The 13,738-nt window shown below is 45.1% G+C and overlaps 1 protein-coding gene across 2 annotated transcripts in view; it reads right to left on the bottom strand.

Annotated features, from left to right (window-relative positions):
* Window positions 1–788: 788 nt before the first annotated feature.
* LOC147430459 (uncharacterized) overlaps window positions 789–13,738 on the bottom strand; it is a 121,057-nt gene continuing 108,107 nt past the window's right edge. Inside the window, exons 6-8 of one of the 2 annotated variants that reach the window (XM_086493088.1) lie at window positions 2,164–2,303; window positions 1,801–1,978; window positions 789–1,650 (exon numbers count right to left, since the gene is read on the bottom strand). In XM_086493088.1, coding sequence (XP_086349214.1) covers window positions 1,450–1,650; window positions 1,801–1,978; window positions 2,164–2,303 — 519 coding nt within the window. In that variant the 3' untranslated portion in view covers window positions 789–1,449. Of the gene's footprint in view, window positions 1,657–1,800; window positions 1,979–2,163; window positions 2,304–13,738 lie in introns of both variants that reach the window. The other variant, XM_086493087.1, reaches the window with a different exon arrangement.

Raw genomic sequence — 13,738 nt, 5'->3', positions numbered from 1 at the left:
GTTAACGATGATATAATCTTCTTCTTTCTTTTGGGCAAATCTCACAATAGGTGAGATTATATTAAAGAGAGCAAACAATCACTAGCATGTCTATGAAAAATTGATAGATGCAAGGTTGGGGTTGCTTTTGTATATCAACTATGATTCATTCTCGATGGCATGCTTCATTTGGAAGGAGTGATGACTAACATAGGAAAACTTACGACGATGAGCTTCTTGGGCAAAGATAACTATTATAAAAATTGCCATGCTATTTCTTTGGTCAATATGTATGCCAAATATTGTCTATTCATACAATACAAATAGTGCTTGATGAGCTTCATAGAAAAACCCTTTTCTCTTGGAGGAGATTGATTGCATCATATGCCCAATCGATGAAGGATCAAGTTAGTGCAAAGTGAAGGTTTCTACTTGAATTCGACTCCTAAGCTTTCATCTTGACGGCATGTGGAATTACAGACGAGGTCAACACGGGCAATTTCATTCATATGAAATTGTTATTCAATGGGGGCCTCGGATGAAAATAATTGTGCTCGGCATAGCTTTGATTAAGCTACAAGGCAAAAGAGTAAAATTCTATAGTTGGTAATTGGATCCCGTGGTAGAGAGCGGTTAAGGACTCAAAACTTTGCTATCACACTAGACGCGTGAGTTTTTCCAATTAGAAATCTCATACTATGTTTCTCTTGCATTTAACAATCATGCTAGCTTCCCTTTTAATGCTGCTTTTGGAAAATTTAAGGTGCTTTTGCAAAAGAATATATTCTCCTAATAAAAGATAAATAATCTAGTGATAAATCTCCTCTCCTCATGAAAATCTTTTAACATCTAGAGGGAATTAGCCCCAAGGTCAAATACAAAGACGCAATCCAATATTTAACTCTTGGATATCAATCTTCCCAGTCTCGTGCTGAGCAGATATTTCATATCAGGCTAAGAAAACCACACTCTCTTGCTCTTCTACTAAAACATTGTTTTTGGGACAATTTATCTCTGGGAAATGTTAGGACTCAAAGATTAAATGCGTCTCTTCCATTGCAAGCGCCGAGCTTGGATTCTGATCTAATGGAGGATGAGAATTTAATTAGCCTGGGTTAAATATGGGCATAAGAAAAGTAGCTAATCTCGTTTCTAAGGAGCAGTAGTACTGAAAAGACACTCTATTTGGCTTTCTAGCGATCATCAAGATGCTCTGATCCACTGTTTACATAGTTGAATCATTTGGTGTATTCATTGGTTCATTGTGTGGTACGTTGATGTATGCCGTACGCCATCACCACCCAGCCAATTCTGTCGTCGCAGGTTTCCCTGTATGCTGTAACATGTGGGTGAGAATCTTTCGGTCTGCATAAGGGGACTATATGCCCCCTTGTCTCCATCCTTTCACCCAACCAAACGCAAGAATTGCACTGAACTTTGAAATTGCAAAACTGGCCAGATATTGTAAACTCAACCAGCTGTTCTTCCAACCGTGCGTTGGTGAGGTATAAACTCATCCATTGATGGTGAGCCAAAAAATCCATCCCATGGAAGGCCCGACATACTCTTTACAATTTTAAGTGATGGCAGCCCTTTTGAAAGTTCTGAAAGTTCAGATTTGGCCGACTTTGACAATGAACGGGCTATTGACAATACAACAAGGCTGATTCCCTGTATCTATAATCAAAGATCTCTCAGGACAAAGTCAGCAAATCAATATAAAAGGAGAGTGTTTTTCATGGGAGGCAGGAAGGATTGGGGGGTTTGGGGGGGGGGGGGGGGGGGGGGGGGGGTTGTTGTGTGCTGCTTTCAATTGATTACCTGCACCTGCTGATAAAACATTCTGATGGTCTTCCCTGTAATCTTGCAGCCCACAAGATCTAACACGCACAAGGACTTTCCAATACGAGGCCAGACCGCTCCAATTGCATCGTCATTTATCTTGACACAGTTAGGAAGTAATAATGCCTTAAGACGTTTGCAATGAAATGCAAGTGCCCTGCACATCAAACCAACAAGTCATTAAGTTCTTCAGGCCGTCAGCAGTATGCTGATGCATGATGGTACGGTGCTCATTAATACCGTCTCTATCTGACTATAAGAACTGATGGTACAAGGGTAAGAAAACAACCAGAAGCATAAGGACATGCTCAAGTATGTCCTCAGCTTATGAATGCCCTTTACCTGAGAGAAGCGACTGAGATAGTAATACAACCAGCTAGGCTAAGTACTTGTAACTCAGGACATCCTTCAGCAACAGCAACAACTCCCAAGTCTGTAACCTCTGGTCGACGATGTACGACTCCAGTCCTGGATGCATGACCCTGCATGTTCCATAAAGAACTGCAAAGATCTCGGGAGGACTCTCTCTCTCTCTCTCTCTCTCTCTCTCTCTCTCTCTCTCTGAGATCTGGGGACCTTCATTAGATCATCACGGGAGGACAGGCCGCAGTGATGGATGGGGGGACATGGAGAAGCCTCTGGTCTCTATGATCTCGCGGCTCATTAGAGCCAAGGCCTCAGTACCACGTGCTATTGTTCGAGCAGAGCTAGCTGCCCCCCCACTAGTGGTTGAGGCACTCACCAGATCGGTCTCCTTCATACACCGCATGTGGGAACTTCCAAGAGACAGATATGCCCGCCTTGCACTTGAGTCCTCTCGACAGTTAGCCATGCAGGGAGATACAGCATGCCGGTATGGGGAGATGACATCATGGTTTCAGGCCCATGGGTTCAACATAGACAGATTGCCTCCCTTCCAATACTCACTGGATGCACCCTCTCTGACTCTTACAAAGTCCGAGATCACCAGGCTCATCCGCCAGGACTTGACTCAGCTAGACACCAGGAGGACATGGATACAGCCAGCACAAGAGCTGGGCACGAAGATGGCTTTCTACAGAGAGCATCTCCTCCAGCTTACGGTTGATGGCTTTGTGACGAGGCCGAGATACATGGACACCCACTTGTCTCATGGGATACGATGTACTATCGGCCAGATACGTACATCTTCACACCAGCTGCGGATCGAGACTGGGAGATACAGCGGAGTACCAGCAGAGGCCAGGACATGCCCCCTGTGTGACATCGAGCCTGAGACAGAGTTGCACTACACATGCCACTGCCCCGTCTACTACGAGATACGAGGCCGTTTCCATTGCTTGTTCAGAGAGGGCTTTGGACCATTCTCCAGAGTCATGCAGTACGAGGATCACAGATGCTTGGGTTTGTTTTTGCTCGAGCTACGCAGACACAGAGAGAGCCTGATGAGAGGAGAGGCTAGCCAGTCCCAGAGACAGATCCCAGATTTCTTTAGAGCTGCCACTGGACACCCGGAGGAGTTACTACCACAGCAGAGCTCGTCGTCTCACACCAGATGCACATTGATCGATTGAGCGACTGAGCTTGGAAGATCCAGACGCCCACGACTGCGGAGGACTACACAGCATCGACGGAGGCTGCATCAGAGGATTCGGATCACTTTGGCTCGACATGCACAACGCCCGGTCAGACTACTGACCATGGAGGAGATTGATGAGATCCGCTAGCGACCGATGCTGGATCTCTTGTGATCTAGCTATCCCAGCTAGCTGGTGTTCACACCTAGTAGTTTAGGATTCCATAGTATTTTATTGTGACATTTGTCATTTCATTTTTGTCATTGTTGTCATCTTGTTACCCCGACTCTGACTTTGTATCAGATCCACCACATTGTAACTTTCTGGTCTCATAGGTCACTTTGGCCTTTTGAAGACGTTAATATAACATTTCATTTCATTTTCATTTCTCTCTCTCTCTCTCTCTCTCTCTCTCTCTCTCTCTCTCTCTCTCAGCCTGCCTGCTTAGTCCTCGGGCGCTGCCTGCTGCACCTAGCGCACGCCTCCTGCTGCATCCCGTGCAAATGCCTGCTGCCTGCTGCAGACCAGGTGACCTGCTGACTGTTCAAAGCATCTCGGGTGAAGCAGTTTTGTCAGCAGCAGACCAAGTACAGTAGCAAGTCAGTTAGGGTTTCGGCCAATGAGAAGAATTTTTTAGCAGCATGTACAGCACGGTGGCATATTTTGCGAAAAAATGTATGCATAATGTGGTGAATGTATGCATAGTGTGGATCAAAATTTATGCATAATGTGGTAAATGCGACTATATGCATAGTGTGGTTCAGAGGAATTGCACAAATTGTGGAACAAGCGCACAAATAGAACAGGCGGACATGAGGAAGCAAAACGACAAGGACGACCCCCTCGAAGATGCCATCCAAAAATGCAAAGAGAAAATGCAAGCAACCATCGACAAAATCAAACCACAGCCTCTTAGGCACGATAAATACACGTGAGGATCGGGTGACGGCCCAAGATGAGGAGATTGCATGACTCAAGGAGCTTGACAAGGTGCGCTCAAAAAGTGCACTAGAAAAAGGGGAACTTCAACCATCGGTAATGGAAGAGCTCAACACCATAAAAGAGCAAGTGCAGGTCATCAAAGAAGGGGAGCAAAATAAAGAAATGACGACTTCTTGAGTGGACATAATTACAAAAACTCAGAAGAAAGTGGATGAGGTCGGGAAATGGATTAAGGTCTCCAAAAAAGGCAAAAACAAAGAATCAACCCCCACACCCACCATCATTAGCTAGACACTAACAAAGGAGCAAAGGAGGTGTGTGCGTTCCTTACATGTGAAGATTATCGGCCACAACGACCAAGATAATGTTGAGGAAGTTATGATGGGTGTAAGGATTCTAGGTACTAATCTTTAATTAAGTACTTAAACTCATGATTAAGACTTAAGAAACTTGAACTGAACTCAGAAACAAGACTCAGAAGACTCTGTGTTTGATTCATTGAATGTGTGATACAAGGGCTCCTTATATAGGAGACGAAGAGACATAAATGAAAAGACACGTCTCTTGGTGAAGAGACATGACTTCAGACGTAAAGACACATCTTTTCGACGAAGAGCTGCAACCATTGGGCGAAGAGTCGCACCCGTAGAGCGAAGGGGTGTGACCAATCGTCGAAAGAGTGTGGCTTTTGGCGAAGAGGCACGTCTCTTGGGCGAAGGGGTGTGACCATTCAAGCACAGGGTCCTTCTTGGCATGGCACTTCGCGTATCTGCAACTAGGAGTAGATGTATTGCTGTTAACATAGTCACAATCGTGACATTCCCTCCCTCTTTAAATAAAACCCAGGGTAGTTGAAGAAAACTCGGGGAGAAGGAAATATATTTTTGTAGTGCTTCTGCATCCAAAGCTCTTTCTGTTAAGTCCCATGTCATGGCAGTGTTATTGACCATGACTATTTTGCCAAACTGAAAACTGATCATATCTGCAACTTGATAAGTGTCTTTGTCAAAGTCTTTTGTAACTTCGAGCTTTGTCCAATAAAAGATTGAATCTTTATCTGCTTCAAGTGAAACTATTGGTAGTTTTCTGTTGAGTGATGACCACTAGTTGGAAATCTATAAGGTATTCCATTGGTTTGTCTGGAACAGCAAGAACCTCCTGAAGGGATGTTGTAGACTGAGACAGAGTAGTGTTTGGAGGTATATCCATTTGTAAAGGTTTATCAATAGAACAAGTTGTGTCCAAAGATTCATTTGCAACGACTAAAGTCGTGCTGCAAGAGTTTGTATCTGCTTTATCCTTTGCACTGCTGAAGGTAAGGACTGCAGTCTTCAAGTTTGAAGAATTATCATTCACCATAGTATCTGGTATCTGTTTAGAGACAAAGACTGTATTCTGCAAGGGCGGTGACGAGGGAAATTTTCGTGCCTACATCACGACCAAAGAAGGGGTTATATGCTTGTTGGTTGTCACATAAGAACTGGAATCTTCTAAATCTTCAGCTTTCTCAGCGAGTATTAAGGCTTCCAATTGACAAGGGAGAGGTTGAGAAAGTTGTTGCCTCTTAGACCTCTGAAGGATCCTCTTGCACAAGAAAAGGATCAATAAATCTGTAATTGTACCACCATCATACAAGAAAGACTTAAATGTAGGGCATGGCTCGCGAGGGGGAACTTGTCCAGCGTCGCAGCATTTACAACTGAGTACTCGACTAGGGCCGGATATTATGTGCCACTAAGTAAGCCCATCTTGATATCGATGATGTTTCGTTGGAACCTTCATATTGCTGCTTTTGTTGCTGATGATTCGAATAAGAAGTTGGTTGCTTAGTACTGTAACATTTCCAAGAATATTCATGCAGAGACTTTTGCTCACACAAAGATACTTTGTGTCTAGTTGTTTCTGAGAAACATGCTTTGGGTGAGAAAATTTGAGTTTTAAAGGCTTTTGTTTGAGTGGTTCTTCCTAGTCGACCACTGAAGCGTCGGAAGAAGATGGCAGAGAAAAATTGCATGTGTAGTCCGAGAAGTTGGGTGACTCCGAGAACAGGTTTGTATTCGCATTTGATCCAAGCAAGTGTGAATCGATGCGAGGCTTATTGAAATTGCTTCAATCTGCTTTTTGAGAACTGCTATCGGATCCTCGGGTAATATATTGTCGTCGCCATCTTGTGATTCGGCCATGCCAACTGTTCAGTGAAAGTAACTTTTTCGCCGAATAAGCTTAAGGACTAATACTTCGGGAGCGGAAACTGCGTTTGGAACGGATTTCGGCTTAGGAGTATCGGGAATGACGATTATTTCGGGTGCCGGGAGAGGGTACGCCGGCAAGAATGTTGCGGAAATCTCGTCTATGTACGGGAGATATCGGACGGGTACATTGAATTCTCCATCAGCCATGATGGCGAAGAGTCCCGTACGCAAAAAGTGCACACAGAGCCAATGTTGTTGAGGGTACTTTGCAGGACAGAGTGCGCAAAATCTAAACGTTGCTTGCTGTGTGTCATTAGGCTTCACGTAAGTGAATTGGGAAAATTTAACGTCTCAAGTGAGTTCACATGAGGAGTTTTTTTTTTTAATTTGGGGTTGGCCGGCCAAGGGAATGAATTAAAGGTTTGGTTATGGGTTAAAAAAAACTATGCGCTGCTTATTTGTTGACGTAAAAACAACTCCAGCAAATTGAATGAAGGGTTATCAACAACCAGCGCATCGTTTTCCAAGGGCATCCACCGTGCAATTCAGCCAGTTAGCGTGTGTTTAGTGAAGCGTTTCCAGCCAACGTTTTAGCAATTCAGCCCAGCGCATGGGGAAGGGAGGGGTGCAATCCTCTGGAAGGGATGCAAACCGGAGGAAGGGGTGCCAGCACAAACGGTCGATTCAGCCGAGCAGTCAGCCAGCACAGAATTTCAGCCAGCACCTCAGCGATTCAGCTATTTGAAAGTTGCGCAAAGGGGCTGCCTGGGGAAGGGGTGTGCAGGGTTCTCAAGGTAAGCTGCACACACACACACATCTCGCTTCTGTTTTTTTATATTTATATACATGAAACAGAAAGATACTTGTTACCTCATGCTTGAGTATGTGTGCGTGTACCACCTTTCTTCTGCTTCCATGCAACTCCGGGAAGGGGGGAGAGGATAGCAGCGAGGGTGAGAGGCTCACAACCTTTAGGTCCCGGGAAATTTTTTTGCTCTGATACCACTGTAAGAATTCTAGGTACTAATCTTTAATTAAGTACTTAAACTCATGATTAAGACTTAAGAAACTTGAACTAAACTCAGAAACAAGACTCAGAAGACTCTGTGTTTGATTCATTGAATGTGTGATACAAGGGCTCCTTATATAGGAGACGAAGAGACATAAATGAAAAGACACATCTCCTGGTGAAGAGACATGACTTTAGACGTAAAGACACATCTTTTCGGCGAAGAGCTACAACCATTGGGCGAAGAGTGGCACCCGTAGAGCGAAGGGGTGTGACCAGTCTCGTCGAAGGAGTGTGGCTTTTGGCAAAGAGGCATGTCTCTTGGGCGAAGGGGTGTGACCATCCAAGCGCAGGGGTCCTTCTCGGCATGGCACTTCGCGTATCTCCAACTAGGAGTAGATGTATTATTGTTAACAGAGTCACAAACGTGAGAATGGGGGTTACGACGCCAGCACATACAAAGGCTTGACGAGTAGGTAACAAGAAAAGTAAAAGCAAGGGGGGAACTTCCAAGGAAAGAGCACTTAACCTCCGCTACCCCTCTCTGGAAGCAAAGGAATTTTTGAAGAAAAGACCCACTCTTAAGAAGACAGGTATTTTTCTTGGGGACAACCTCACACTGTCGCAGATTTCTCATCTAAAGGAGGTAATGCCAAAAATTAGAGTGGCAAAGAAAAAAGGAAAGTTTGTTGTTTATAGAGATTGGAGGGTCGTGATAATAGAGCGATGCTCCACACGACGGTGCGTGACCTATGGGACTAAATTAAAGGTGGCCCCTAGAACTGTAATGGATCTCTACGCCTTGATGTAGGTGCCTTTGAGGATAGTTTCATTGGGAGGGACATCATTTTCTCATAGTCACAAGGGACGCGTCCCAAGGGCTCAAATGGATTTTTGATGTAAAAAAGAGGGCGGGACGGCAAGTGGGGACGGGAAGCCCAAAAATGGGCGTCCCCTGTGACTATGCATTTTCTGTTCTGAGACGCATCAGGCTCGTGGGCAGTCCATGCCCAAGTGAATGGATATAGATGAGAGAGCTTGTAGACAGGAGATCCGATCACAACATCAACGATGGGACAGGGGTAGTGGCAGTTTTATTCAGGAAGGAGTTGCAGCCATTGATACATATAGCACACAAGGATGAGCACGATAGGTACATGTGGGTGAGACTGAAGGCGAAGATAGGCAGATATCTCTACATTGCTATTTGTTATTTCCCTCCTAGTACGTCAGTATATGCACCACCTAGAGGACAATCCTTTTGGATGATTGACATATGGGAGTTTTCCAGGGATGGTGACATTATCATACTCGGGGACTTCAATGCTAGGACTTGCCCATCATCAGACGGTATTATATGATACTTCGAAGGAGATGCTTAGGGAGCTTGATGTTACACAGATGGGCTTATCCAAACTATCACAGGATGACGAGCACATTGAGTATGGCAGATACTTGATAGATATGGGGACTGCACATGGATTGGCCATTTTGAATGGCCTACAGAGATTTCCTACATCGGGAGGTTTCAGATGTTTTCCACACTGACATTGTAAGATGCAGCGGAATGAATATTTGAACTTTGCTCAAGATGAGTGCTTCAAACTGTCCTCAAGGTTCCTTTTACTTACGGAAGGGAGAGCCTTCCGTTCCTTTAGTGAGAGAGTGCAATGGACACAAACAAAGTGAATGGACACTGTGAATGGAGTGCATGAGACTGAGAGATAGAGAAGAGAATACGACACCAGAGACGTTTGTAAAACCCTCCTCCGAAGGCCCCACTCTCGTCAGCGAGAGTGGTCTACTATTGATTGCACAAACTGGTACAATGGGAATGCATGTGATTGATGCAAGTCAGGGCTATGTCGGTGTCGACGGTGATGGCGAGACCGACCTAAGGGCTGAACTCTGCAATCTTTTATCTGCTTAATTCTGACTCTATGTCAGTGACGACGATGCGACGATGACGCGCTAAAAACACAGATGCTGAAATCTGCGTTTTCCGGGCTGAAACTGTAAACCTTGCGGAAACTGACCGTGCGGCGAGGAACTGCTGCAGGGAGGTGAGATCTGCGAGGTTCGGGACTTCTTCTGCGATGTCTAAAGCTGAAAACTGAAAACGCTGATGCTAGGGCTGATCCTGTCGCGATGATCTGCAAAAACACTGAGGTTGTGCTGCAAACCAAAAACGCAAGGGCTGAAATTTGTCCTACTGTCGCCGGTGGTTCTACAAATGCAAAACGCTAGGCTGATATGCTGTGTCGTGATGACGCCGGGGCTGATCTGCTGTGCACAAATCGCCACGGTTGATCTGATGCAAAAACGCTAGGTCTTTTGTGGAGAAAACGCCAGAGTAGTCGCGAGGGTTAGTCTTGCTGAGAAGTTGCCTGTTGAGCAAGGTGCTCTTGCTGCCTCTTCTGCCAGAAAGTGCTAACTCTGGTTTGCTTATATATTAACTTAGCAAAATTGCCCTACCTACTTTCCAACAGAAGTCACTTAAAAATAATAAGTGAAAAATGTCAAAAATAGGTAAAATAGGCTAAATGCACTCGAAAACTCCCCTAAAGGATTCTGATGGATTTTGATGGGAATGCTTATGATCATGCTGTGTGCAACCAGAGGATATGCATCTACACTAAGTGACTGGGCATGCACGGTCTACGAATAGACTCACAAAAGTGCCAGATCACTTCTAATCTAGACTGAGTGGACTGACTGAACCCTTGTCGTGATGTAGCTTGTCCACGGATACAAAGGGTTGGATGTGTCACTTGACATCCTCTGCTTTTCAAAGTGAGATACTGGTACTGAACTGAATGGCGTCGAGGGAGATCGCCACTAGCATCCGGAATCCTCGAAGGGACTCGTCGCCGGCCCACTCTGATATGTGGGTCGTGCGGTACTTGAACTTCATAAAGGTCTGCAACGCTTGCTTCTTTGGGCTGCGCCGAAAGCGACACAAAGTCATCTGTGGCTCCTTCAATGCTTCAACTTTGTCTAGAGTCATGCTTCTTCCTTCTTCAAGAATCTCCACAGCTGAAAATTCTTGAAACCACTTCCAACACAAAAACATAAATATACCTATGCCATGTAAAGTGACAATCTTGTCTTCCTCAAAGATTGTGCATGCAATGTAGATGAACAAATAGACGGAGTGCCAAACCGTTCATCAAACACACGCAAACAATGAGATTGAATCCCGTCTTTCTGATCTATATGAATCAACTGTGAAAAATTTGTAAGCTGCAGCGGAATGAATGTTGAACTTTGCTCAAGATGAGTGCTCCGAACTGTGCTCAAGGTTCCTTTTACTTACGGAAGGGAGAGCCTTCCGTTCCTTTAGTAAGAGAGTGCAATGGACACAAACAATGTGAATGGACACTGTGAATGAAAGTGCATAAGACTGAGAGATAGAGAAGAGAATACGACACCAGAGACGTTGTAAACCCCTCCTCCGAAGGCCCCACTCTCTATGGCGAGAGTGGTCTACTTATGATTGCACAAATCTCTACAATGCTTGGACTTGCCGACGATGTCGACGACGATGAGGACGACGACGAGACGGGCTGAAATCTGCAAATCTCTATCTGCTGAATTCTGACTCTATGTCGATGACGATCTCGATGGCGATGATGCGACGACAATGTGCTGAAAACGCAGATGCTGAAATCTGCGTTTTCTGGGCTAAAACTGTAAACCTTGCGGAAATTGATTGTGCGGCGAGGAACTGCTGCAGGAAGGTGAGATCTGCAAGGTTTGGGGGTTCTTTTGCGGTGTCTTAAGGCTGAAAACTGAAAACGATGGTGGTTCTTGATGTTCCGTCACGATGATCTGCAAAAACGCTGAGGTTGTGATGCAAACCAAAAACGCTAGGACTGAAATTGTCTGCTGCTGTCGCCGGTTGTTCTGCAGATGCAAAACGCTAGGCTGATATGCTGTGTCGTGATGATGCCGGGGCTGATCTGCTATGCACAAAACGCCAAGGCTGATCAAATGCAAAAACACTAGGTCTTCTGTGGAGAACACCAAAGTTGTCGCGGGGGTTGGTCTTGCTGAGAAGTTGTCTGTTGAGCAAGGTGCTCCTGCTGCCTCTTCTGCCAGAAAGTGCTAGCTCTAGGTTTCTACTAATACAAACTTAGCAAAATTGCCCTACCTACTTTCCAACAAAAGTCACTTCAAAATAATAAGTGAAAAATGTCAAAAATAGGGAAAATAGGTTAAATGCACTGGAAAATTCCCCTAAAGGATTCTAATGGACTCTAATGGGAATGCTTATGATCATGTTGTGTGCAACCAGAGGATATGCATCTACACTAAGTGCCTGAGCATGCACGGTGTCACGAGGAAGTGGCAACTGCTAACCTTAGTTGTTGGTTTCTTTCCAATGATTTTTGTTTAATTTTTGAGACCCTCTTTTTGAAGTTGCAAATGGTCGGACATTGTATGGCCAATGTGAACGGTAGTTTCACCCGCAGACGGAAAGTTGGTCGGCACTAGAACTCATAAAGTAAAAGGATGTATAGGCTCAATTCAAGATCATGTAGGTTCCCCCGTCGCACTTAGCAAGTTGGTGGATACTAGGAAGTGAACTCAATAAAGGCATAAAGTCAAGGTGAGACTACCAAAGGAAAGTACCCAACAACTAGGCTACATTGCATTTTTGGATGCGGTCCCAATGGAGATTGATGGTCAAAAGACCAGTGGGAGCCCAACGGAAGCATCTCCTAAAATTTAGGGAATTGTTATTTTGGGCTATGAAATCTGTTTGCGTCATAAGCATCAGAATGACAAGGGGAACATTTTATTACTATGCTGCAAAGTCAACTGATGCACCAGTTGAGAGTTTTTTAAGCAGGAAGCCCAATGCGGAGAAATTGCATGTATGAGTACCAAGTGGTACTTTTTGGTCAATTTACCAAGCCTGGAAGAACATAACTCGTAACTGACTTTTTGGAGCAGTTTGGGAGACTAATAACCGTGATTTTCAGCCATTTCTCTTCATTTTTGAGCTTCCCATGACTTTATCTAAGACCAAGGAGCTCATTTTCAGCATTGGAAGGCATCAAATGCCTGTTTGCAGGGCTGTTTTACTGGGTTTCCAACAATACGCAGGTATTGGCAGCCATGGAAATCTTCCCCTTTTTGCATCTATTTGTTCACAGATGCATTACAGGTTAAGGGCAAAAGAGGGGGCGCTCGATTTATACTGGGAGGATGCTTCATTGAGAACCTGCCCACAGATTAAGAGCTATGGAGTGCTTCCTTTCCCTCTACGTAAACTGTGGTGCCAGGAGTGATGCCCTGCACGCTACACACTGCTCTCTCTCTCTCTCCCTTACGTGCAGTTATGTGATGCCCCACAAGAGGGCTTTTCATTTGACTGATGTACAGTTGTGTAGGTTCATGCGCGATTGCCGAGGCAAGAGCCTCTTGCACAAGTACTAGGTTAGCTAGTGGCTAATCCACCGCAAGTACAGGTGAATTCGGAGAGGTTTCACGTGAGAAATCTCGTCCGATTCAAAGGGCAAGTAGCCCTACAGGTGCGGGAGCTCGAGGACTTGCTACAGATGCGACCGGCACGCGAAATGGAACCTAAAACAGGGAATTACAGCTTGCTGTGTATTTTTGCAGGTTTAGGGTTTCGGCCCTAAACGGTCCCTAATACCCCCAGTAGGTTTGGCGACGCGAGCGGATTGCTGTAGATGTGATATGGCGCATTTCCAGGGCAAAAAACAGAGAATTCAGCTTGCTGCAGATTCTCACCAGGTTTTGCAAAGTGTCCGTATGCGTCGGGAAAGTCATCTATTGCGTGGGGATACTGACTGTGAAGTGTCCTAGTACAGTTATGTTGCCGAAATCGGGCCAGAACAGATGGAATTCAACCTGGACTATGCGGGACAGCTTGTAGGAAATCACAGGTTTTATTCCCTCTGTTAAAGAATAAAGAAATACCGAAAGGGGCGCCAACCTTTGGGCCTACAGGTGTCGTTGTCTGCTTGGGAGCATTCTAGCTTCCTGGCCGTGCTTCTGTTTTGAAGTGTAATCCCATTCCCAGTGACAGGTTCCTTTTAAGTCATTGCTTTGTGTCATAAAGTCAAGTGTTGAAGATTGGATGAAAGCTAACGTCTACCGCCCTACGGGTCGGTTTCACGCGGTCTGCGAACAGACTCACAAAAGAGCTAGAACACTTCTAATCTAGACTGACTCAACTGACGGAA

This window comes from Adiantum capillus-veneris, chromosome 21 (genome assembly GCF_014529385.1).
Source record: "Adiantum capillus-veneris isolate H3 chromosome 21, ASM1452938v2, whole genome shotgun sequence".
Lineage (NCBI taxonomy): Eukaryota > Viridiplantae > Streptophyta > Polypodiopsida > Polypodiales > Pteridaceae > Adiantum > Adiantum capillus-veneris.
This window is presented reverse-complemented; position numbering and strand designations above follow the sequence as displayed.